Source organism: Chlorocebus sabaeus, chromosome 13, assembly GCF_047675955.1.
Source record: "Chlorocebus sabaeus isolate Y175 chromosome 13, mChlSab1.0.hap1, whole genome shotgun sequence".
Lineage (NCBI taxonomy): Eukaryota > Metazoa > Chordata > Mammalia > Primates > Cercopithecidae > Chlorocebus > Chlorocebus sabaeus.
Genome location: NC_132916.1, coordinates 55,977,017 through 56,001,414, shown reverse-complemented (window position 1 = coordinate 56,001,414; position 24,398 = coordinate 55,977,017). Strand labels below are relative to the sequence as shown.

At 34.9% G+C, this 24,398-nt stretch overlaps 1 protein-coding gene across 2 annotated transcripts in view; it reads left to right on the top strand.

The window, feature by feature from the left end:
- Positions 1 to 24,398, top strand: part of MED23 (mediator complex subunit 23) — a 41,787-nt gene that overhangs the window by 7,790 nt on the left and 9,599 nt on the right. The window contains exons 8-23 of one of the 2 annotated variants that reach the window (XM_008007031.3): positions 229 to 298; positions 1,617 to 1,729; positions 4,090 to 4,185; positions 4,743 to 4,760; positions 9,824 to 10,024; positions 11,888 to 12,031; positions 13,299 to 13,444; positions 14,438 to 14,683; positions 15,599 to 15,741; positions 16,716 to 16,890; positions 17,544 to 17,707; positions 19,755 to 19,879; positions 21,151 to 21,356; positions 21,445 to 21,625; positions 23,226 to 23,396; positions 23,745 to 23,961. In XM_008007031.3, the coding sequence (XP_008005222.1) occupies positions 229 to 298; positions 1,617 to 1,729; positions 4,090 to 4,185; positions 4,743 to 4,760; positions 9,824 to 10,024; positions 11,888 to 12,031; positions 13,299 to 13,444; positions 14,438 to 14,683; positions 15,599 to 15,741; positions 16,716 to 16,890; positions 17,544 to 17,707; positions 19,755 to 19,879; positions 21,151 to 21,356; positions 21,445 to 21,625; positions 23,226 to 23,396; positions 23,745 to 23,961 (2,416 nt within the window). The remainder of the gene's footprint in view (positions 1 to 228; positions 299 to 1,616; positions 1,730 to 4,089; positions 4,186 to 4,742; positions 4,761 to 9,823; positions 10,025 to 11,887; positions 12,032 to 13,298; positions 13,445 to 14,437; positions 14,684 to 15,598; positions 15,742 to 16,715; positions 16,891 to 17,543; positions 17,708 to 19,754; positions 19,880 to 21,150; positions 21,357 to 21,444; positions 21,626 to 23,225; positions 23,397 to 23,744; positions 23,962 to 24,398) is intronic. The other variant, XM_008007032.3, reaches the window with a different exon arrangement.

Sequence of the window (24,398 nt, the reverse complement as noted above, 5' to 3'; positions counted from 1 at the left end):
TGGTGGTGTGACTTGGTTTAATTCAGGGACAGATGAACTGGTGAGTGATTTTTTTAGAAGGAAGCAAAAGGGAGCTAACCTTTAAACAATTATCATGTGCCAGGGCATTGTACTAAATCTTTACATATATTGTCTCATTTTATGTAAATGTTCACGATATTTCAGGGGCAGTCTCAATTTCCCTTTTGTACTTATTTACTTGACTTCCCTCTTTCTTTCTCTCTTCAGTTACTTGGAAACCTAGTATCAGACTTTGTGGATACCTTCAGGCCCACAGCAAGGATAAACTCCATTTGTGGTAGGATTATAATTTTAAATATACCAAATAGTACCTGATTTTTAGTAATCTTACTATTGAACAAAGCTGAGGGATGGTCTCTTAATATGTGCCTTGGTGACTTGTCATATTGGTGACTCTCTAAGAGCTTAATACAATGTCTTTCACTTGTTTTCACTTACTTTGTGTGCCAAATACAGGGAGGAAAAAGAAACTCTCTGGAATGGGTTTCATCTTCATTTAAAACCATTCTAGAAGTGAGTTTCTTGGTGATTAGAAAGACATTTTAATACAGCTAGTAAAGCACCATGGAATTTCTAGGCAACTGGAAGGCTCAACAGACCTGTCCCTCTGTGGCTATAGAACGTGAAGGTGTCAAGCTCACTCAGCCCATTCTAATTCCCACTTTTGCTCTTCCTTTCATCTAATTTTCCATTTTCCCATGTTTTGTTAGAGTCTCTGAACTTTCTTTTAAAAATAACCATGTGATTTGGCAATTTTTGCAGTGCCCACATATCCTCTTGAATTATTTCTAGAAATCATGGTGACCTCAGAACTGTGTGGAAATATAGACCATTGTTTATTCAGTGATCAAATATTGAGTTCTTCCTATGAGCCAGGTGCTATTCTAGATACTGAAAATACAAAAATAATCTAAATAGACACTAGACAGATAATTATCAGATTTCTAGCTTTTGTAACTGAGTGGATATTGATATCATGTAGTGAATTATGGAAGCAAAGTAGGTTGGAGAAGGATGATGATTTGAGACATGTTAAGTTTGAGGTGCTTGTAGGACATCCAAGTGACAATATTTGTTAGGCAGTTGGATGTATGAGCTGATAGTCATATGTGACATGTAAGGCCTCTAGGAATATCCTGCATAAAGTTTAATCATGTTGACACTGAACTAGCGGTCTTAAACTTTTTCCTGTAAAGGGCCTTTTAGTAAATATTTTAAGCTTCGTAGGCTACAGAATCTGTTCCAAATACTCAGCTCTGCCATTGGACTGCAAAGGCAGTTGTGTTCCAATGAAACTTTATAAAAACAGGTGCCAGGCTGGATTTGGCCCATGGATTATAGTTGGCTGATCTCTGCCCTAGACATTTAGACAAAATGCAACATTTTCAACTTTGGAAAGCCTGTGCAAATTGATCTTCAACTATCTGAACTAAAAATAAAATTCCCAAACTTCAGTCTCACGGAAACATTTTTATAAGCCATTTTTAAACCAAACCAATGCCTATTTCAGCATATATGTTCATTAAATATTTATGAAGTGAATGAAGTACTGCTGTGTTCACATTTACTTAAAAACATTTTTGTGATACGTCCAGGTCGCTGTAGTCTTCTGCCAGTTGTAAATAACTCGGGTGCCATTTGTAATTCATGGAAACTGGATCCTGCAACTCTTCGTTTTCCTTTGAAAGGCCTTTTGCCATATGATAAGGTATGTTACTAAATATAATGACACTTTTAGTCCATCTGACAGTCTTCAGCCTAGATTATGTGTGATGCTAAATTGTTGCTTCATAATCTGAAGAAGTAAATATTTAATGAAAGGTAGCTTATAGTTTATCATGTTATTCTAGTATCCAAATATACCCTGTGGTTGATGCTATTGTGGGTGTTTATGCCCCAGTGGTCCACCTCTGGCAAGGTATTTGGAGGTGGGAAACTGAAATTTTAAATTGATTCCTTGATTAAGTCCCCACATTTTAAAAGTGGTAGAGCTTTTAAATGTGAACTCAGTCTAATTCCAGAATCTACACTCTTAACACCTGTGCTATCAAGTTATTTGTCCTTCCAAATTTGGAAATAGTGTTTTTGTTTACACTTGTAAAACAGTATTTAGAAACTGTCTTCATTCTTCTTAGATTACATTTCTGAACAGAAAATTACTTCATTACAATGATACTTAAGACTAATGTGACTATATTTGAAGTCACATTTCTAAGTTTGACCCTAAAGGGAAGAGGGTATGCTTTTTCGAATCACTGAAATTTTGATATACCCTTTAAGGGACACCAGTCCTTCTAAATTGTTGCATTAGTGAGCAGTCTTGCTGACTGGACTGATAATTTTTTGGGCCTAGTTGCTCTTTTTACAACTATATCTACATTGTCAACTCTTGCTATAAGAACGTCTTCGTAAAACAGTTACTTTGGTTATTCTGTTTTAAAATGCCTCAGGAATTCTTTAAAATTAGCACATTGAAGTGAATGTTTATGTACTCGACCCCTTTCCCAGACATACTGTTAAAATGAAGAAAGAAACAGTAAACAAAGACATTCCGGTAGATGGGGTGAATAGAGAGGGATTACAGGCTGATAGAAATGAATTTAAAAGAAAAAAAAAAAAAAAGAAATGTAATGCCATAACAGTTTCTAAGGTTTTTACATCATAGTTACAATAGCATAGTCTTTTAAAGATTATCTTAAAAATAGGTATATAAAGTGATTTTTTTTTTCTTTCTATCTGTCCATCCACCTAAGGGGACATTTAAAAACATCCAGCTAACCTTATGCAAGCAGTGCTTGAGGTTTGTAAGAAGAAAAACTTTCATTAACTCTATCCAAATGTTATGTCCCCAGCAACATAGAAATGAAAACGATGTGCTCTAGAAAGCCATTAGATGACTTAGAAACCATCTAGCATCATGGAAGAGTTAAAATAAACTAGAATGAAATCCTTCTAAATTAATCTATTTAATAAACATAAATTAATATTTTTAAATTAATATCTTTTAAGTATGGGCAGGCAAAATTAACAATATAAATAGGCTTATTGCTGTTTCATCTACTTCTCAAAAAGTTGATATGCTTTAAGCTAAAAAGCTGTTTTTTGAATCTTATTAGGAAAGTAGGGAATTGATTGGTCTATATTCAAGACATTGAATAAATATTCAGCCTGTCATTTGGAAAACTCTGAAAAAGATTTTGTTTTTAATGTCGCTTTCTAGTATTGTTTTTTGTTTGATTATTTGTTTCTTAAGTCAGGCTCTCACTCTGTCACCCAGGCTGGAGTATAGTGGTATGATCACAGCTCACCACACCCTCGACCTCTGGGACTCAGGTGACCTTCCCCACCTCAGCCTCCTGAGTAGCTGAGGCTACAGGCATATGCCATCATGCCTGGCTATTTTTTTGTATTTTTTGTAGAGATGGGGTTTTGCCATATTGCCCAGGCTGGCCTCAAACTCATGGGCTCAAGAGATCTTCCCAACTCGGCCTCCCAAAGTGCTGGGATTACAGGCATGAGCCACTATGCCTGGCCTAGTACTATTTATTATAAACTGAATTTGACTGTCAGAAATTGTATACTTACATGCCTAGAAAGACTTCTAGAAAATTGACTTGTTAAGTTTTAACAGAAAGGAAGCAAAGATATTATTAATGATGCTTCTTTATGTCTAGGAAACATGATCACCTAGGACAAAATCTATATAAATTGACATTAGTGAGATGCTAAAATTTAAAAAATTTAAACCTTCTGCGTTTTCAGGGAAAGTATAGTGGAAAGTACACTGGGGAAGGGGGATTGGAAGGTCTGGTTCTAGTATTATCTTTATTGTTACCCTCTGTATGACCTTGGGGCAAACCGCTTCATCTCAGGTGTCAAATGAGGCAAATGAGGGGTGGGAACAGATGACCTGTAAGCACTAAAATCCTATGATTTTTTTCCCACTAGATACTGCCTACTCTGTGAAGGTAACGAGTGCCTTTAGAGGATTTTAAAATCTCATTTCTAATAATTTGGATTAATGTTGACATTGATCTTGAAGCAATTATTTTCTTATTTTCTTTAAAGGATCTCTTTGAACCACAGACTGCTTTGTTGAGATATGTATTGGAGCAGCCTTATTCCAGGGATATGGTCTGCAATATGCTAGGTTTAAATAAGCAGGTACTGTACTATGCTGGAAACCTAGTAAATTCTGCATAGAATCTGCACTATTCTTTTCTCTTTTCTTTGCTATAGCTAACTGAGCAAAACAGTTAAAAACTACTTAGTGACTTTCAAAAATATACATAGTTTTTTAAACAATGTATTATTCCTACCATTTATATATTACTTTAAGAATGTTTAAATCTAAAAAGAAAAATTTTTAAAGTTGGTTTATTTTGCATTGCTTTTTTTTCTATAAGGCCAGTTTCAAGTATACCTTTTGCCAGAGAAACCTACACATGACTTAACCATAATTTTTGACTTTTTTTTGTTGTTTGGGTGTCTGTTTTTATATAACCCTTGGTATCTTCAGCGTGGCCTTCTTGCTGACTTTTTTTTTTTTTTTTTTTTTTGGTGTGTGTTTGCTTGTTTTTGGTGGTTTAACATGTGGGAGGGTTTGTGCTGACTCTGGGTTCCTTGAGGCTGGCCTCATAGTCACTGTTTTGTCTTTTCTTTTTTTCTTCCTTTATTTTTGTTCTGTCCTGTCTTGTCCTGCCCATCCTCCAATGCTCTAGACCTTGAACATTGCTCAGGTATGTTCACAACCTTACTGTTGTATTGTGACTAACGATACGCTGGCCGCTTTGTAGCCACTGATTCCATTTAGAGAATACGTGTATGGTCGGGGCTTGAAATTGGCAGGACCATGCTGAGACCAAGGCCACTAAAAAATGATTTCTTCTTGGGATATGAGAGTTATTTTTGGTGGATTGTTTTTGTTTTTGTTTTTTTGGTGTTTGTTTTTTTTAATATTCTTTTTTTTTCTTTTTTCTTTTTTTTTTTTTTTTTTTTTGGTAACAAAGAGACAACACCTGGCACTCAGTGAAGCCTGTCACTTTTTGATGATTTATTTTTCCTTCCCACTCCATTTACTTTTTCCTACTTCAGGGCTAAAGCTAGCCTGGTGGAATTTTCAGAGATGGAAAGATTTATGGTGGCCTTTATCTTTCCAGACTACTAAAACAAATAAAGAAAAATAACAACAACAGAAATACTTACGTTGCTTTGCCTTAAAACAAAAACAAAAACAACACAAAAAAGAGAAAAAAGGCACTTTAATAGAGATATGCTGCTTTTAAAAGTTGGAGTGGTAAACTTTATACAGGAAAGGCTTTTTTGGAAACATGGGGATTGACTAAGAAATGTCAGACTCTTAGGTGACCCCACACCTGCTTGACAAACACCCTTCTTTGTCAGTCTTTGCCAAAAGTGCCTTCCTCCTAGAGTGAGCTCCTCTCAACTGACGCTCACCTGCGGTGGGAGAAAAACACTATGGCCAAACTTTATAAATCAAACTCTTATACAGTCCCAAGTCTGTTCCAGGACTTTTCACCTTTGATATTTTAAACAAAATAGTGGTTCCAATTATTTTTGTTAAAAATTTTTGAGCCCAACATATTAAAATAGACCAGCTTTTTGATTTTAAAAAGACGTTCTTGTCTAGGTTATATAAAATAGCGTTACTGTTTGCAATACTATAGTGAAGGTTGTGCCAGTGCTTCCATTTATAAAGCCCTATTTTTAAGGACATATAGCTTGGCCATAAAACTTGCTCAGTGTTGAAACTTTGCATGCCAAACCTCACCCTAGTAGCAGTATCTCTTTTATTATTTTAAGTTTTTCTTCTGAAAAATTTGCCAAGTTTCCTTGTTTGGACAAGCTTTTGTACATGTGAAACTGAAACTGCTTCACACTAGAGTATCTGACAGTTACCTCATATAATCTGTCAATTTAACATCTTAAATACCAAGTCATTAATTCTGATCAACTTTCATTGAATTAGAGGTAAGTATTCAGTTAACTTTGAAAGAATGCTTTATGCTATGTTTTAAAAGTAATTTTTACAGTGAACCTTAAGTCATACTTGACTCAATTTTTTTGCAGTTTGGTGGATAAATGTACCCATGGTCATTTGAGCTGCAAATACCTTCCCCCAGATATCCTTAGCTATCCTAAGCTTTTTTCTTTTGGGGGTGGGCAGCTCTTCTCAAACTAGAAATTGACGAAACAGTTGAGAGTATTTCTGATCTGATCATTTTGATAATAAGTTTCAACCTAAAAAGTTTATGACTAAGACATAAATCCATAAAAAATAAAGTTTATAATGGAAATGCTGACAGAACATTATTAGTATTGGTACCACTGTAGTGTAAACATTGTCAAAAATTCACAATTCATCAGTAATCGTTTTCATAGAAAACTCTTTAGTTAAGGGTTGTGTAGATAGAAGATAATATGCTCAGTTGACATGATATTTTTACCTACTGGAAAGTAGACTAGAAAACGAGAACACACAGGATAAGAAGCATATGATTAAAGATAACCAAATCATCGTATTACATCTTTTATCATTACAGAACTGCATCCTACACTATACTTTCTTGTCCTTTCTCTAGCAATGTGATAATTTACTCATAGCTTTTGAAACCTTAAGAGCTGTTCACATTACATTTTCCAGTAGGAATTGGGTTGTATTTTATGCTATTATTGGTTACATTCAGCAAGTCATAAATAGCCCAGTTCCGTGACTGGCAAGATGGAGCGTTAGACTTCAACTCACAGTGGAAAAGTCTTGTTTTTTATGTGCTTACACAAGTTTGTATTCTTTCTGCCAAATAAAAGCACTGTAAAACAGATACACTCCTCAGGCTCTTACATGATGGTATATCAACCTTGGCTATTATGAGACAGTGAAGTATTCATCATTCATTTGATCTTATGTTAATCAGTAAGTTTCTCTTTGAAATTATTCTGATTATTAATAACTTTCTCGGTTAAAGCAGTGAATATGATTTTGAAAGAGAAAATGACATTGAAAGGAATTTTTGTTCCCAACTTCGCCTGAATAGATACTATTTTAAAATTGATTTACATCACTGAAATAATTTAAAATTAATTTAAGCTCACCTAAGTACAGTATGTTAAAATTTTGCTGCAAAAGCATTATGAGAACTGTACATGAAAAGTGTCAAGTACTACTCAATATAGGATATGAGATGCTAAGACTGAAAAGTGCTATCATTTGCCATTTGAAATAGTGCTGGGAAGGAATCGGGCATAGGTCAAGGGTTAATATTAATGTTTCTATTAATGTCATTTGCCTGATTTTTAGCTTTTATCAAAGCTGAAAATTTTAAATGAAGTTTCAGTATAGTTTGGGCTACTAGGTAGAAATAGAATTGTTAAAATATTGAATTTAAATAGTCTTAAAACAGGTTTTAACTAAGTAGGCATATAGTTATGATGTACACTAACAAATTTAACTTTATATGTCAGTGTTTTGAAGACTTAAATTCACCAAAGCTTTCACAAAACAAGATGTGAACAGTTACAGGCATAGCATCCATTGGCTTATGAAATAATCTTAGCCTAGTGATTGACAGTTAACTTTTATTCATAGATTCTGAAACTGCTTTACAAATGGTTGTTCCACTTTGTAAAACCATCTGCTATGTAGTAGAGAGTCTTAATTTTAATGTGCCTGTCTTTAAATAATTGAAAACTAAAGCAGTTTATTATTCTGAAGTAGCAGTACAGATCATTTTGTAGCTCAGATTTTTTTTTTTTTTTTGATATTACCAAAATTTGCAGATAAAGCAACATATTTAAGCTGTCTTTAAACTTGATTTGAGAAATATCCTTGGCTTTAACTAAAACCACCTGGGAAATTTATAGTTAATCCTGAGAGCTCTTCTGCTATATTCAGGTACTGGAACATTAGATACTGTAGAGATTCCTGACTGACTTAATTTTTGACAGAAAAGTTAAGGGTCACGGCACGTGTTGAAAGAACATCAGCTTTAACTGTAAATTTCCTAGTTCTTGCTTTGTCAAAATCGTAGTATTTTTGCTTTCCTTTTAAAATCATTAACTGTATGACAGTCACTACATGCCTAAAAATATGTAGGTGAAAATCCAGTTTTTTTCTTAAATAGCTAATACTAAAAAGGGAAACTCCAAAATGACTCAGGTGCTAAAAACCAATTTTATTTAGTTTGCTCTTTTTTCCTAAAGCAGATTGATGGAAGACCATTATGGATGGAGAAATAGATGACAAATTGGTCAGTTTCCAAACTGGAAGCAAATTCCCATCACTAGTGAAAAATTCCTACTGGAAATCCTGGCTTTACTTCTTTTCACAATTTTTTCTGACTCTGTATACTTTGAATGATCTCACTCTAAATTTGTGTTGTCTGACACATTTCTTAGGTTGTTGGTGGTTGGCAGAACTAGTGAATTTCAAGCCCTGTACACAGTAGTTTTGCATGCTGATTTAAGAAATAGTCTGTAGTGTTGTCTGTTGCACTTTGCTCTGCTTCATAATGATAATTACATTTGGAGGAAAAGTATTGTAGTCTCAACTGGTGGTGTTAATATTGCTATTTGTAAACCTGTAATGTGGTTGAACTGTGGTCATGGCATTGTGTTTTTGGAAAAAATATGAAACAACCATTGATGCTTATCATTTGGATAGATGTTTGTTTTATTTGCATGCTTTAAGAAACTGCAGCTATATTGGAGCTTTACAAGTTTGGAGCTGGCAAAGAGCATGCAAAAGAGGGGATGCTATTCATTATGTCTTGTTTATTTCCAAATTTGTCCCCATTTTGCATTTTTTCCCTAAATTTGAAAAAATCATATCCCTTTTTCATGGCAAAAGACTGATAATCACACCTAAAGTTTAGGGGGAAAGATCTGTATTAGTAATTGTATTCACTAGAAGGGCTTCCAACTGCCTGCTACTAAGTCATATGACATATTTATAAAGGAAATATGAAAATGGCTTAAACATGGCTTAATATATTTCTTTTGGTAAAAGTATAGTTTTTAAATCACTTTTAAAAGCACAGATCTTTTTGCCTCTAGAAAGGGAAGCTGCATTCTCATTTTTAGTGTTTAAACTGAATTCTTTTTCTTGTTTTAGATTTTAAAGTGGTCTAATTTAAAATTAAAGCTGCATTATGTTTGGCTTCCAAGAAGGAAGAACAGAGATCAATTTTTTTCCCCTTGTGGAAGAAGTTTCCATTTCAGTGTCTGGACCAATACCACACATTGAAAACAGATGTTGAATAATTTGGTAGCTATTTAGATATACCTCTGTATATAAAGTTAGTGTAAACTTATAGGAGTTACTTTAAAATAAAGAGATTCACATACCTGCTTTATTTGTTCTGTCACAATATTTGCTCCCTGTAAATCCAGAGTTTTCATCTTTTGACTTAGATTGCAAAATTAATACTGCTATCCCTGTTTCATATGCCCTTTAAAATGTTATCTTTTTCCAAAGGATAAATAACAGAATTTTCTACGATGCATTGCCCTTTGTCAAATTGAAAGAATAATGTCCATAGTGGAAGTCAAAAGTTAATGGGAAGTCTGTTTTGTAGGAAAACTAAGAAAATTTTTTCTTGAAACTTATCCTGTATGATAATAGAACATGATGCAGCTTTAATAGACTAAATCTAACCTTAACTTCTTAAGTTCAACTTCATTCCATGCTTCTCAGCCTCTTGTTACAATTAATGCTCATTAACTGGTAACTTCTGAAACTAACCGAGAGGCTTTTGGAATACTGTATTTAATCTCTGCCCTACAGCACAAGCAGCGCTGCCCTGTGCTGGAGGACCAGTTGGTGGATCTGGTTGTTTATGCCATGGAGCGATCTGAGACCGAGGAGAAGTTTGACGATGGGGGAACAAGCCAACTCCTGTGGCAACATCTCTCAAGTCAGCTCATTTTCTTTGTGCTTTTCCAGTTTGCAAGTTTTCCACATATGGTGCTTTCTCTTCATCAGAAGGTATGTACTAAATCTTTTGGTCGGAGTGACTTCACCTGTTAATTACTGGATTTTAGACTGCTATGGGCATTCCCTAGTGATTTTAGAACTTGCAGAAGTTCTGAGCCCTAATTTCTGTCCTGTTCACTGCTTTTATAGTTTCTTAACTTTTTACTTTCTTGTCACTGTAAAAACAGGATTCAGTCATTCATCCTATGTATTCCCAGTGCAGGCACCAGCGGATACAAGATGAAAAGGCACTGTAATATCCTCAAGAAGCACCTCACTAAAGGAGGAGATATTTTGTATATACACACAACACACAAACAGTATGATTATATCTTAATAGTTATTATAATGAAAGCACATTTTCCTGCAATACAAATAGAAGGGAATAGTCCCTAAGGTTGCAGTGAGCCGAGATCACACCACTGCACTCCAGCCTTGGCGACAGAGCAAGACTCCGTGTCAAAAAAAACAAAAAACAAAAGAAATAGTCTCTATCAGAGATATCAGGGATGGCTGTATCAAAGAGATCTTTAAGCTAACACCTGAAGGACAAATAGAAACTTGCTAAGAGAAAAAGAAAAGTGTTTCCTACCTATAAGGCCATCATTTAGAAAGGGATAGAGATGTGTGAGAACTGGAAATAAAAATATAAAGGGGAAATGGTTGGTGAGATAAGGAAGGCGGGAAAGCAAGAGCAGACATAGAGAACTTTAAATGACCATGTGCCTGTTCTAAGGAGTTTAGATTTTGTTTTGGAGGCAATGCAGAGGAGAATGGCATCATCATATGCAAGTTGGAAAAATGCTAATGTCCACATGGAGAAAGTAGGCAGTGTAGCGATGGACAGGTACAAAGCCAGAGGCAAGGAAATCAGTGAGAGATACTGCAGTGGGCTAGGTGCTAAAGGCCTAAACCAGGACAGAAAGGAGGAGCCAGAGATGGGGGATACTGAAGTGGAATAGAACTAGGTGACTGACAGTGAATAGAGGGAGTAGCAGGAGTCTAGGCTTGCTCAGTGGTTCCTACTCTGGGAATGAATAGAAGGGAGGATGATGAATCCGAAAAAGGGAGACAAGTGGAAGACTTAAGTTTGTGGGAAAAGTCGTTTTTTGTCAAAAATTTTAGACATATTGAATGGGAATAAAACAAATGTTTTATATAACATCTCCACAGCATGGATTATCTTGGGGAAAATTTTTCGTAAATATTGTTAAAATCCTTTTAACCACCTTCTCCCAGAAACCACCATTAGTTTCTGTTTAATGTACAGAAAACCGGCCGGGGGCGAGGCGGGTGGCTCACTCCTGTAATCCCAGCACTTTGGGAGGCGGAGGCCAGTGGAACGCTTAAGTTCAGGAGTTGGAGACCAGCCTGGGCAACACGGCAAGACCCCATCTCTATCCTTAATCTAAAAAGATATAAATAAATAAATAAGAAACAAAACGTACAGAAAACCAGGAAGCATTTTATAATAACCAGTCCATGATAATTTCAAATTAAAAAAAAATCCTTTTGGTATGATAGAGTATTCCCCAGGTTTTGATGAGATTTTTAAAATAAGAATTATCCCATATTAAACTTGATTCTCATGCACACATGATCAACTTGACTATGTTCTAAAACTGCATTTTTTATATGCATAGTTGTTTTGGGGAGCAGGAAATAAGCATACATATAATACTAAAATAATTTAGCAGGTTTTGCATGGTGTATCTTGAATTGAGACTAAGTAATTACTAAGTGCCAAAGTTAGATGCTGACTTTCTGAGAGCAAGAACCAGGGTTTCTCCTTAACAACAACAACAACAACAAAACTTCCTGTATTCATCTCTTTAAGTAGCAGTGTATACATGTATATTTAAACATCTTTTATAGTTAGCAGGGCGAGGACTGATTAAAGGCAGAGATCATCTTATGTGGGTTCTCCTGCAATTCATTTCTGGAAGTATTCAGAAAAATGCACTAGCTGATTTTCTCCCCGTGATGAAGCTCTTCGACTTGCTATACCCAGAAAAAGAAGTAAGCTTCACTGAGTAACTGTTCATAACAGTGTGATGAGTAAATTATGTCTAATTTATGTTTAAGGATTTTAGTGTGATTTTGTGTATTTCTAAAGTTTATGCTAAATCACAATTGAGTATTAGGTGTAGCAAGCTCTTTCTCTACATTCTAGGTAGGTCTGCAGTTTTAGAAATGACGAAAACTGTTTTAATCTATATACATCATTGAATGGCCAGATAACAGTCTCTATTAATAGCTATTTTTTCTTTGGCAGTTGAGCCTCAGTATGTCCCCTGGGTGTTTTATCATGTAAGATATTTGAGTAAAATGTGATGTATTTTGATGATTGCCATTTTCTAGAAATATTTTATTATGAATTGTTGTTGTTGAGACGGAGTTTCACTCTTGCACCCAGGCTGGTATGCAGTGGCGTGATCTCGGCTCACTGCAACCTCCACCTCCTGGGTTCAAGTAATTCTCCTGCCTCAACCTCCCGAGTAGCTGGGATTACAGGCGCATGCCACCATGCCCAATTAATTTTTGTATTTTTAGTAGAGACAGGGTTTCGCTGTGTTGGCCAGGCTGGTCTTGAACTCCTGACCTTAGGTGATCTGCCCAGAAAATTTTAAGATGAAACAAGAGTATTTCTTGATGATGGATATAACATGGTGGAGTTACAGTAACCCCACCATGCACTAGCTGTAACCCCACCATATTATAGCCATCATCAAGAAATACTCTTGTTTCATCTTTGTCCTCTTTATCTTTTTTGTTAAAGTTGGGCAATTTTCAAGCAAATCCCAGACACCCATATCATTTTACCCATTAATAGTCAATATGTTTAATGATAATCATTTAGTTTGCATATTTCTTAGATTTTTATATGTTCTTAAAAATTATTATGAGACTTTTAGAAAGTCTTGTTTTTAGTTACATTTATCACATTTAGTAAGATTTCATGATGATGTGTTTTAATTTTTTAAAAGTAAAAATTAAAAAATTATTTTTATTTGAGAATGCTCTGCAATAGTAGGAAAAGCTTGACAAAGCACCTGTGAATTTGTGTTACTTTAAGTAAAAACATATACCAAATAAAGTATCTTGTAATAATTTCAAAATTTTATGGCTGTTAGACCTTCTGATTTGTATTATTGAATTATCGGGGCTAAAGTAAGATATGATATGCTAAAAAGAGTTATGTTAGAAATTGATTACTAAAATACACATAATTATGTAATTCTTCTCTTTCTTCTATTGTGTTATTTTTCAAATTGTTATTTTTCAGTATATTCCAGTTCCTGATATTAACAAACCCCAGTCAACCCATGCCTTTGCAATGACTTGTATTTGGATTCATCTCAATAGAAAAGCTCAAAATGACAACTCCAAGCTACAGATTCCAATACCTCATTCCTTAAGACTTCACCATGAGTAAGTTATTTGTTGCTTGATACTTATTTTTCTTGTTTAATAGCGGATTGTAGGCTAATATTGATCTCTGTGTTTGTGTGAAATTTGAAAATCTCCCCATAACCACTATACGTAAGGGCAAATACTTGAGATATATGTCATAGCAAGAGAATCTGACCAGCACCTATATCAGGAAACAGCTACAAGATTAGTCTTGCTTTTATGTATAAATTTTTTAAAAGAATTTTTCAAGGCTGATCTTCAGTTGTATATGTTATACTTTAAAGTTATTAATATAATGAAAGCATATCAAGTTTTATAAATGTAAAAATGTTTCAGAATTTCTCAAGTGCTTGGAACTTGAGCATGAGCTGACTGAGATATTCATCTGTGGGCTGCCAGGATTGATTGAGCTGATCTGGCTGGCATGCCCCTTAATATCTCTTCCAAAGTTGTGATGACTCAAAGAAGATACCATTCTTAGATAGTATTGTATTGTATTGTAGTCAAGGGTGCTAGGAATAGCCTAACTTCCCACCTAGAACTTCTGAAAAGGACTGCCACATCTCTTCATAGGATATGGCAGGGGAGTCAGACTTGATATTTCATTTGATTTTCATTTTATGAGATACCCCTTAACCACCTTTTCAAAGTGATATCTGTAATGAAGTCATTGTTGTGTTTATACAGACAGATAATAAGTAGAAACCTGGTTCATAGACTTGTGAGTTATTTCTTCAGTCTCTGAAACTTAGCCTAATATGGTGGCTGTATATGTAGTGCATACTTAACAGATACCCATTAATTGTTTATTTAAAATTATTTTTCTTCTGAAACACTACCCCAACTTCTATGTGTATTCCCACTCTACGTTTCACACAGAAACTCGAATACGTATAGGAACAAAGATAGCATTAATAAATAATTGCATAAAATTGAACTTTAAAAAAAATACAAATTAACATTATGGAAGTAATTTTCATTTTTTCTTTTTAATGGAACATGAATTTTTAGGTTCCTGCAGCAGAGTCTGAGAAATAAAAGTTTACAGATGAATGACTATAAGATTGCTCTATTGTGTAATGCATACTCTACAAATTCAGAATGTTTTACATTACCCATGGGAGCTCTGGTAGAAACTATTTATGGAAATGGAATTATGAGGATACCTCTCCCTGGAACAAACTGTATGGCTTCAGGATCTATTACCCCCTTACCTATGAACCTCCTGGATTCACTGACAGTTCATGCCAAAATGAGGTATGTTCTTTTTATTAATTTGATTCCATGTCCGGGAATTGATACGAGTATAGTATAAACCTTTATTTCATGGTTTTATGTGTGTAATTTTTCATAGTCAGGTACATTTAGGGAAAAAAAATAGCTTTATTGTATTACAAAAGTAAATATTTTTTATTATAGGAATTCTAGGATAAACCCAAAGAAAGTAATTGTCATAATCTCTCCATGAGAGATAAGCATTATAAAAATTTTTTGCACTTTTTTTTTTCGTTTTTTGTAGATAGTTAAGAAGGAGGACTAGTGTAGCTAGAGCTTCCAACATTTTTGAGAAGGGCTAGAAATCCAGATTTTTTATTACTAGTCTTTCAACCTTTAAGTATTGGCTCAAATTTAAAACAACCACCGTATAGGCCAAAGAGAATTTGTCTGTGGGCCTCCAAGTGGAGCATCAGTTCTGATAGAGCTATGCTCTTTTTCAAATGGTAACCGTTGTGATAGAATTACACATGTGCTTCACTTGCATGTATAACAGATTTGAGCAAAGCCCCATTAGAACCTAACATTTGGGTCTTAGCTGTGATGTATTAAAGTAAATCTATGACAGAAGTTATTTAATTTCCCAAATGTATTTTGATGCATCATTTGAGTAACCAAAATCTCTCAAGCTTGCTCTTATAAGTTGAACCCGAAGTTTGTTTTCCCATGAGCAGGGGGATCCGTGTGCATATTGAAAGCACCATGGAAATCGGAATGAGTCTCAGGTTGTGCAGTGCATCCTTACCAAGTGTCCTGCACAGTTTAAACACATTAAATGAATCAACTTCATTTGAATCATTTAAGTTCATATTATACTAAGTTACTTCTAAGTAGAGTAGCGCCTATGTTTATGTCAAAAATATGGATTTTTATTTTCTTCCCTTTTTTTCTCCTCAGCCTTATTCACAGCATTGCAACCAGGGTGATAAAACTTGCTCATGCAAAGTCCAGTGTGGCCTTGGCTCCAGCCCTAGTGGAAACTTACAGTCGTTTATTGGTCTATATGGAAATAGAGTCTTTGGGCATCAAAGGATTTATCAGTAAGACAGGACTTTCTGGTGTTTATAACTATTAATCCATTCATTAACTCTAAAGGTACTTTTCTAGTTCCGGGGACACAGCAGAGAACAAGTCACCACCATGATGGAGCTTATGGAGGGGGACGTTAAATAAATGAAATATATAATATGTCAGGTGATACATGTTATAGAGAAAAATAAAGCAAAAAGGAATAGGAAGTTTGAGGGTGGAAAGGGGGGTTTGTTGCATTTTTAAGTAAAGTGGTAAGAAAAGGTTAATGTGCTAGGTGCCTGGGATGTGGTGAGCAGGGTAGACATGGTCCCTGTCCTCATGCAAATGGATTCTGCCTGAGGCAGTAATGCTGTCCTCCAGTGCATACAAAAGGCTGACTGGCAGTAAAGAAGGAATTTTCTTAGATTGCAGAAAATACATTATAATGTCTGTTATTTATTATGTAGTTCTAAAATAATAGATACTTTCTAATATAGAAGTGTTTTTCTGATTCATCATAATTCCAGCTTTTCATGAATACAGCATAGTTTTAATTTTAACCATAGTAAGTCTTCCTAGATAACTGATTGTTGAATAAAACTTTCTTGGGGGTAGGAGGAAACAAGGGCAGGTGTAGTACAGTTTTTTGTATTAAAAAGTGAACCTCATACTTCAAAAGGTATGGAACATTAACTGTCTAAAAATAAAAGATACCAGAATTGAGAAGATTAATGCTTTTTCGTATCTTGTCTCATTTTGTTTTTCCAGATAAACATGATTATCACTTGCCAAGTCCCAGGAAAAAATAATTGATATCGTAGTTAGGATCTGAATTTTTCCTTACTGTTAAAGTAGAAAATAAGAAAATGTGGAGAATATATATGTGTGTGCGTGTGTATTTTCGCAATCAAATCTTTATATTTTACTCAATGTGACTTTCTTCAACTATCTTTTAATGCATAACCTTTACTAATTGGTACCTTAAATTGTCTTTTTCCTCCAGGTCAGCTTTTGCCAACTGTTTTCAAATCACATGCATGGGGGATCTTACATACACTCCTTGAGATGTTTAGCTACCGGATGCATCATATTCAGCCTCATTACCGAGTTCAGCTCCTGAGTCATCTTCATACTTTGGCTGCAGTTGCACAAACAAACCAGAACCAGCTCCATCTTTGGTGAGCTCATTGAAGACCATCTTTCCTTAAGATTTACTAGAAACTTTCTTGGAGATGAGGTTCTTAATCCTTTGCCTTATAGGTTTTTGTTTTTTTAATTCATCTGTCATAAAACTTATCTGCTTCTAAAGTATTTTGTTTCCAGTATAGGAGCAGAGTCCAGCTTTTTAAATAGAAACTGATTAAGATAGTTGAGTCCTTGCTTCAGGATCTTTGGACTGAGAATTAGTACTTTCAGGGTATTTATTATTATGTTGTAACTTAGCCCTTTAGAATGCTGTTTTTAAGTATACTTCAGATTATGGTTAAAGTATCATGTCACGTTGATTTTGCTTTAAATTAAAATGTATTTTAGATAGAAAAATATAATTTTTGAAATGCAGTATCTCCAGGTGAAATTTTTTATTTCTATAGGTGACAAGTCATCTTTTTTAAATGTGTAAAAATGTCAAGATTTTCACTATAAAATTGGACACATTAGGTTTTTTAAACAAATTAAGCAACATTTATTCTCACACAGAAGTGTTTTTTTAATTAAAGAAGGGATAGTCATATAGATTGCATGTTTTTCCATTGTAATTAACCTTAGAATTAGATTTAATTCTATAATTCTGAAATTTTTCTACATTTCTTTTTTTTCTCCCACTTTTCAGTGTCGAGAGCACTGCTCTCAGGCTTATAACAGCATTAGGTAGCTCAGAGGTACAACCGCAGTTTACACGCTTCCTTAGTGATCCCAAAACAGTGCTCTCAGCAGAATCTGAAGAACTGAACCGAGCCTTGATATTGACCTTGGCTAGAGCAACTCATGTAACAGGTACGGTGACTATGTGACTACAAACAAACAAAAACAGATGAATTAAAGTGTGCCATGATTCTACTAATTACTATGGGTATAACATACTAAAAAGATACTTTTCATTTGTTCAAAAAAAGCCAGTTGTTTTGATATCTTCACTATTTCATTCATTTATGGAAGCTCTTTTGTGTAACATCATTCTGTTAGTAACTGGGTTGAGCATCAGTTTTCAGTTATCTTCCATAATTTTAAAGTAGTAATTCTTTAAGCTTTTTGGTCTCAAGACTGCTTTACACTCTTAAAATTGAAATTCCCGAAGAGTTTCTGTTTATATGGATTATATCTATGGATATTTATTCTATTAGATAGTAAAATAAAGTTTAAAAATATTTATTAATTTGTTTTTAAATAGTAATAATAAACATTACATGTTAGCATATGATGTTATGAAAAAAAGTATATTTTGTAAAGCAAAACTTTAGTGAGAAGAGATACCATTGTTTTACATTTTTGCTTCTCTAATACCTGATGTAAAGGAAGACATAGTTTGAATTCTCATCTGCTTAGACATTTAATCCATTGAAGTTTTAGTTGAAGTGAGTAAAAAATGTGGCCTCACACAGATGAGGTTAGAAAGAGAGGAGTATTTTAATAGCCTTTTCAGATCGTTGTGAACGTTCTTTGACATCACATGGAAAAATGATAGTTGCTTAAAGGTTAGTTGCAATGTGGAATCCAAAACCCTATCAGTGAACTTCACGTACTTTGTTACATTGTAATCTGAACATCCGTTTTGTACATTTAGTGGATTTTTAAATCCGTGCATGTTTTGTAACTTCATGAGTTATTCATTTTGAAAATATTGGTTCACTGAGTTACGTAGATTAGCAAATGTTGACATTTTATCATACAGTATCAGAAAATTACATTTGTTAATATCATTGCAAAGTTTATTAGAAAAATCTAAGTTTTAGAATGCTGTCATGTCATGGTGGTAGATACATGTTTTCCAAAATTTCCATTTTTACTTAAAAGGTCAAATTTTATCATTGGTAGAAGTTACTATCATTTGTTTTCCTTGAAGTGACAAGCTCATTTTGTTAATTTTCAAGAAAATGTCTGCTAAATACTTAAGTCTAGCTAACTATAGTTTTCTGTCAGACATTCTTTCAAGTAAAATTGGAATTCAAAAAAAAAAAATGCAGCTGATTTAACTCAGTAGTCAGTCACACAAGTGTTTTTCCTCAAGACACCCATCAAACTTTGGAACACTAGGCATATGCTTCCCATTTTGTTAAATATGATATTAAAAATAAGTGTCGAGATTGACACTGGCACTTTTCTTTCACTGAGTGCATGTGGTGGAGAATACAAAGCCTTTTCATCTAGTTTGGCACCACTGTTTGATTTGTGCTTAGGACCAGCAGTTTTACCACCATTGCTTTTTCACCGTCAGTGCTCATATCTAGTAAAAAAGCCAGTGATATCTTTTTATTATTATTTGACCTCACTGAATCTTTGAAGGGCTACTGGGGAATCCCTCAGAGGTCTGAAGACCACACTTTAGAACTGATGTTTTAAAGAGATAGTTATTGATTTTAGCAACCTCAAATACGTTTATGTAAATTATGTTGTTTTATCTAAAGAATCCTCTTCAATTCTGAGATTTATACATGCATTATGTAATTATTTCACTCTCCAAAAAAGACATCTTTCTTTATTCTGTTCCCTTGGCCAAATAAAGTACTACTAAATCAGTGTCAAAATAAATCAACAGTAGTGGTGGACCTGTACCATTATCACTGGTACTCTGTAACTTCAAAAAAAGAGATTCCAAATGTCTTTTGTCATCTTTTCATAAATTGTTCTCATATTTTCTAATGTGATCATCCAGATCACTCAGAAACTAAGCAAATTTAGGTTCTAAGCTGGATATAACTAGTTAAGCAATGAATGCACTACAGTGAAATTCTCAGTGTACTTAATTATTATTTTTGCTATAATCTTTTATGAATTGTGGACATAATCACTTATATCTGGATTACATCTATTTGTTTATGTTTAGATTTTTTTACAGGCTCTGATTCAATTCAGGGAACTTGGTGTAAAGACATACTTCAGACCATCATGAGTTTCACTCCTCATAATTGGGCTTCACACACCCTGAGCTGTTTTCCAGGCCCACTACAGGTAATTTTGTCTTGAATTAATTATTGAATACACATGAAATCCTTCTTCCCATTCACAGTGGTGTTCTAGAGTGAGTCTTGGTGACATCTGAATAAAATTAGCTTTTATTTATTTTAAAAATTATTTAGGGTCTGGGCATGGTAGCACATGCCTCTAGTCCTAACTGCTTGAGAGGCTGAGGCAAGGGGGATGACTTGAGCCTAGGAATTTAAGGTTACAGGGTACTATGGTCACACCACTGCACCACATCCTGGGTGACAGAGCCAGACCCTATCTCTAGGGGGAAAAAAAAAAAATGTCGTTACTTCCAAAATCTCTCAAGTTGTTCTGTGTCCTACTCTGGGACTGGGCATGTTTCTAAAAGTTTAATTTTTGTGGTTTCACCTTAGTTAACAGTTTTAAGGGAAGGAAGAGTAGGAAGAGGAAAAAAAAGTGAAAAAATTTGAAAAAGAGAAAAAAATAGTTAATGGTTTCAGAATCTCATGAAAATTAACATAGTACCTGAAAATTTTTTCTCTCTCATAGAACTGAAATGGGGAGAAGTATAATGTAATGGGGCTTCACGGAGTGCACATATATGACACTTCACTGAATTTTTTTTTTAATCCCAGAAAAACTATAAACCTGGCTTTTCTAGTAGGGAGAAAGGCAAACCTCATCTGTCTTCTCCTTTTCAGAAAAAATGTTAGGCATGATGAACGTCTATTTTTCGTAACTCCTGTTAGGGCTAGAGCATTTGTTTTGAAATTTACCAAATCACCTGGAGGGCTTGCTAAGCTACAGATGGCTGGTGCCCCAGCCACAGAGCTTCTGATTCAGTAAATCTGGGATAAGGTCTGAGAATTTTGCATTTCTTGTAAGACCAGATGATGCTGATACTGCTGGTGTTGGGACCACACTCTGAGAATCACTGGGCTAGTGCAGTGGATTTTCCTTAGAGACATTAACATATGTAGCCAAAGGGTGGAGACATTTCATTCTTTTTTTTCTCTTTAAGACTGGTGGAAGTATCAACAGATGATTGAAGAAGCTTTAAATTCAGGCTTGCTTATAATTTCAGTTTAGGAAATCTAGGAAAAGGAATCTTGGAGATAATCTAGTCAAGCTTACATATTTTCCAGATACAGAAATTCAGGCCTTAATTGCTCAATTGCTCAAGGTCACCTAAAGTTTATTAATGTCAGAATCAAGTCTAGAGCTGGTTTATTAACTGCATATCCAGTGCTCTTTCTACTATAACCAATGAAATAAACTTCTGATCCTCTTTTTAGGCGTTCTTCAAACAAAATAATGTACCTCAGGAAAGCCGTTTTAATCTGAAAAAAAATGTGGAGGAGGAGTATAGGAAGTGGAAGTCAATGAGCAATGAAAACGACATTATTACACACTTCTCTATGCAGGGCTCCCCTCCTCTCTTTCTTTGTCTTCTCTGGAAAATGCTCTTGGAAACAGATCATATTAATCAAATTGGCTATAGGTAAGTCAAAAACCTAATTTGCATTCCATTTGGCAAATTGTTGTATCCATACAACAGTGGAGTTTATGTTTTACTCTCTGCCTTCCAGAGTATTAGAGAGAATTGGAGCCAGGGCCTTGGTAGCCCATGTGAGGACATTTGCAGATTTTCTGGTATATGAGTTTTCTACATCAGCAGGGGGTCAGCAACTCAATAAATGCATTGAAATTCTTAATGACATGGTATGGAAGTATAACATTGTTACACTGGACAGATTAATTCTCTGCCTGGTAAGAATAAATATATGTTTCTAAGCTTATTCTCTTTTAGATCAAGATGTATGACTAATATATCTTATGCCAATCTGCTCTATATTGCTTTGAAGGATTTAATGAATTTATACTATATCAAGCATTGCTGTCACTTCCCTGAAGAACTACAAATTTTCCAATTTCTTTTTGTTTTGTTTTGTTTTTTTGTTTCTTGAGACAGAGTCTCACTCTGTCACCCAGGGCAGTGGCGTGATCATGGCTCACTGCAGCCTCAATCTCCTGGGCTCAAGCAGTCTCCTCCTGCCTCAGGCTCCTGAGTAGCTGGGACTACAGGCATATGCCACCATACCCACTGAATTTTTTTTTCTTTTTAACTTTTTTATAGAGATGGAGTTTCTCCATGTTGCCCAGGCTGGTCTCGAACTCCTGGGCTGAAGCAATCCTCCCTCCTCAGCTTCTCAAAGTGCTGAGATTACAGACATGAGCCACTGCTTCCAGCCCCAATTTCCTTATTCATTCATTTAATAAGTACATATTGAATATCAGCTGTGTTCTATGTATAGAAGGTATAGAAGTAAATAAAATAGATGTGGTCCTAGCCTTGTGATACTCTAAAAATATGGGCTATTAGACCCTGAGTTGATTCTCCAAAACTCCCACTAGAGGCAGGTAGTAGCAGTAAGTCACTGTGTTTCTTTACAGAGTGCTAATATAACCATTTCTGTACACTTTGGTAGCAAACATTCCCCAAATGTTTTTTTTTCTCTCTCTCTCTCTCTCTCTCTCGACTTTGATGTCTATTTCTGGTAGATTTCTTTTTTCTTTTTTCTTTTTTTTTTTTTTTGAGACAGAGTCTCGCTCTGTCACCCAGGCTGTGTGATCTCAGCTCACTGCAAACTCTGCCTCCCGGGTTCACATAGTTATCTTGCCTCAGCCTCCCAAGTAGCTGGGACTACAGGCGCCCACCACCATGCCTGGCTACTTTTTTGCATTTTTAGTAGAGATGGGGTTTCACCATGTTAGCGATGATGGTCTCGATCTCCTGACCTCATGATGTGCCCGCCTCGGCCTCCCAAAGTGCTGGGATTACAGGCGTGAGCCACCGCGCCTAGCCTTCCGGTAGATTTTTTAAAAAGACGCTGAAGTCGGCTGGAAAATGCCACATTGAAAAAAATTCTATGGTGGTGATATTTGGAGTGGCATAGTTTAACGTTAACTCCTTAGCTGTGGAGCATAGATATAAAAGTAGTTATTATATTTTAGGGGAAATAATGTAAGTCTATAAATCAATAAGATAACAGGATAAGGTGGAGGTGTAGAAAAAATATTTCCAGGAAACAGTGAGAAATCTTATCTGCTTAGGTGATAGATGTGAAAGATAGATTAAATTTTTAAAAATAAAGATGGATATCCCAGGCAGAAGGAATAGTAAACCAAAATAGGCAAGAAAGGTCATATATGTTTGGGGAATACTGAACAGTTGGTTTGAGATAGACTAGACGTCTAAGGAAATTATGGTGATGAGATTTTACTTTGTTAAAATTTAGGCTTTCAAATGGCCCTCATGGTTTCGCACAGATTGAACATTTTCGTATAATTTTTCTGTTGTTCTTCAAAGGCCATGCGTAGTCATGAAGGAAATGAAGCCCAGGTTTGTTATTTCATAATCCAGTTGCTGTTACTCAAACCAAACGATTTTAGAAATCGAGTAAGTGACTTTGTGAAGGAAAATTCCCCAGAGCACTGGTTACAGAATGACTGGCACACCAAGCACATGAATTATCACAAGGTACTAGTTCTAATTAGTATTTAAAATAATACTTTTATAAAACCATACTTGAGCATTTGATGAACTGATTTGGCCATTTTCTCTCTGGTTCTAATGTTTTTTCTCTGGTCTATCTAGAAGTAAGTTAGCTCTCTAAACTTCTTCAAGGTTTGAGAATATCTGTAACATTAAGAATAAATTGAAACTGCAGTTTAGTGGACATAAGTACTTGTATAAAAAGAAGTATAATGAGGTATAATTTAAAATGTTTCCTTGTAAAAACAAATCTAAATGTTTTCACGTTTAGCACTTTTAAGAGGATTTTTTTAAAAAATGCTCTAACCATTTATCATCTTCTCAATTCCACAGAAATATCCAGAGAAGTTGTATTTTGAGGGCCTTGCAGAACAGGTGGATCCTCCTGTACAGATCCAGTCTCCCTATCTGCCCATCTATTTTGGGAATGTGTGTCTTCGATTCCTTCCAGTATTTGATATAGTAATCCACAGATTTTTAGAGTTGCTTCCAGTATCCAAATCATTGGAGACTCTACTGGATCACCTAGGAGGCTTATATAAATTTCATGGTGAGCTTTTTCAAATTTTAATTTCATCTAATACCTCCATTATCAAAAGTGGGCTGGGCAGGACCAGATGGTAATAGTGGCTCTAAAGGTTTTATTTTAATTTTTTTAAATTGAAGTGTTTTGAGGATAAGTACTGTGGAGGGTGCCATGTATAAAATATACAACATAAAAATACAAACAAAAGTGTGAGTTCAGAACAGGGTGATGTTACTATAAACTAAACAGATCTTGGCAGCTTTCTTGGATGGGTAGGATTTGAACTGTGTAGTAGTAGCAGGGAAAAGACAGCATATGAGGCAGAAGGGATCATTTGGAGGAAATCATGGAGGAGATAAAATAAGGTGTATTTGAAGAAAAATTGCTATGTTGGGTTGAATTGAAAATTCTTACCAGAGAGTTCTAGAAATAAAGTTGGAAAGACAGATTGTACCTAACTT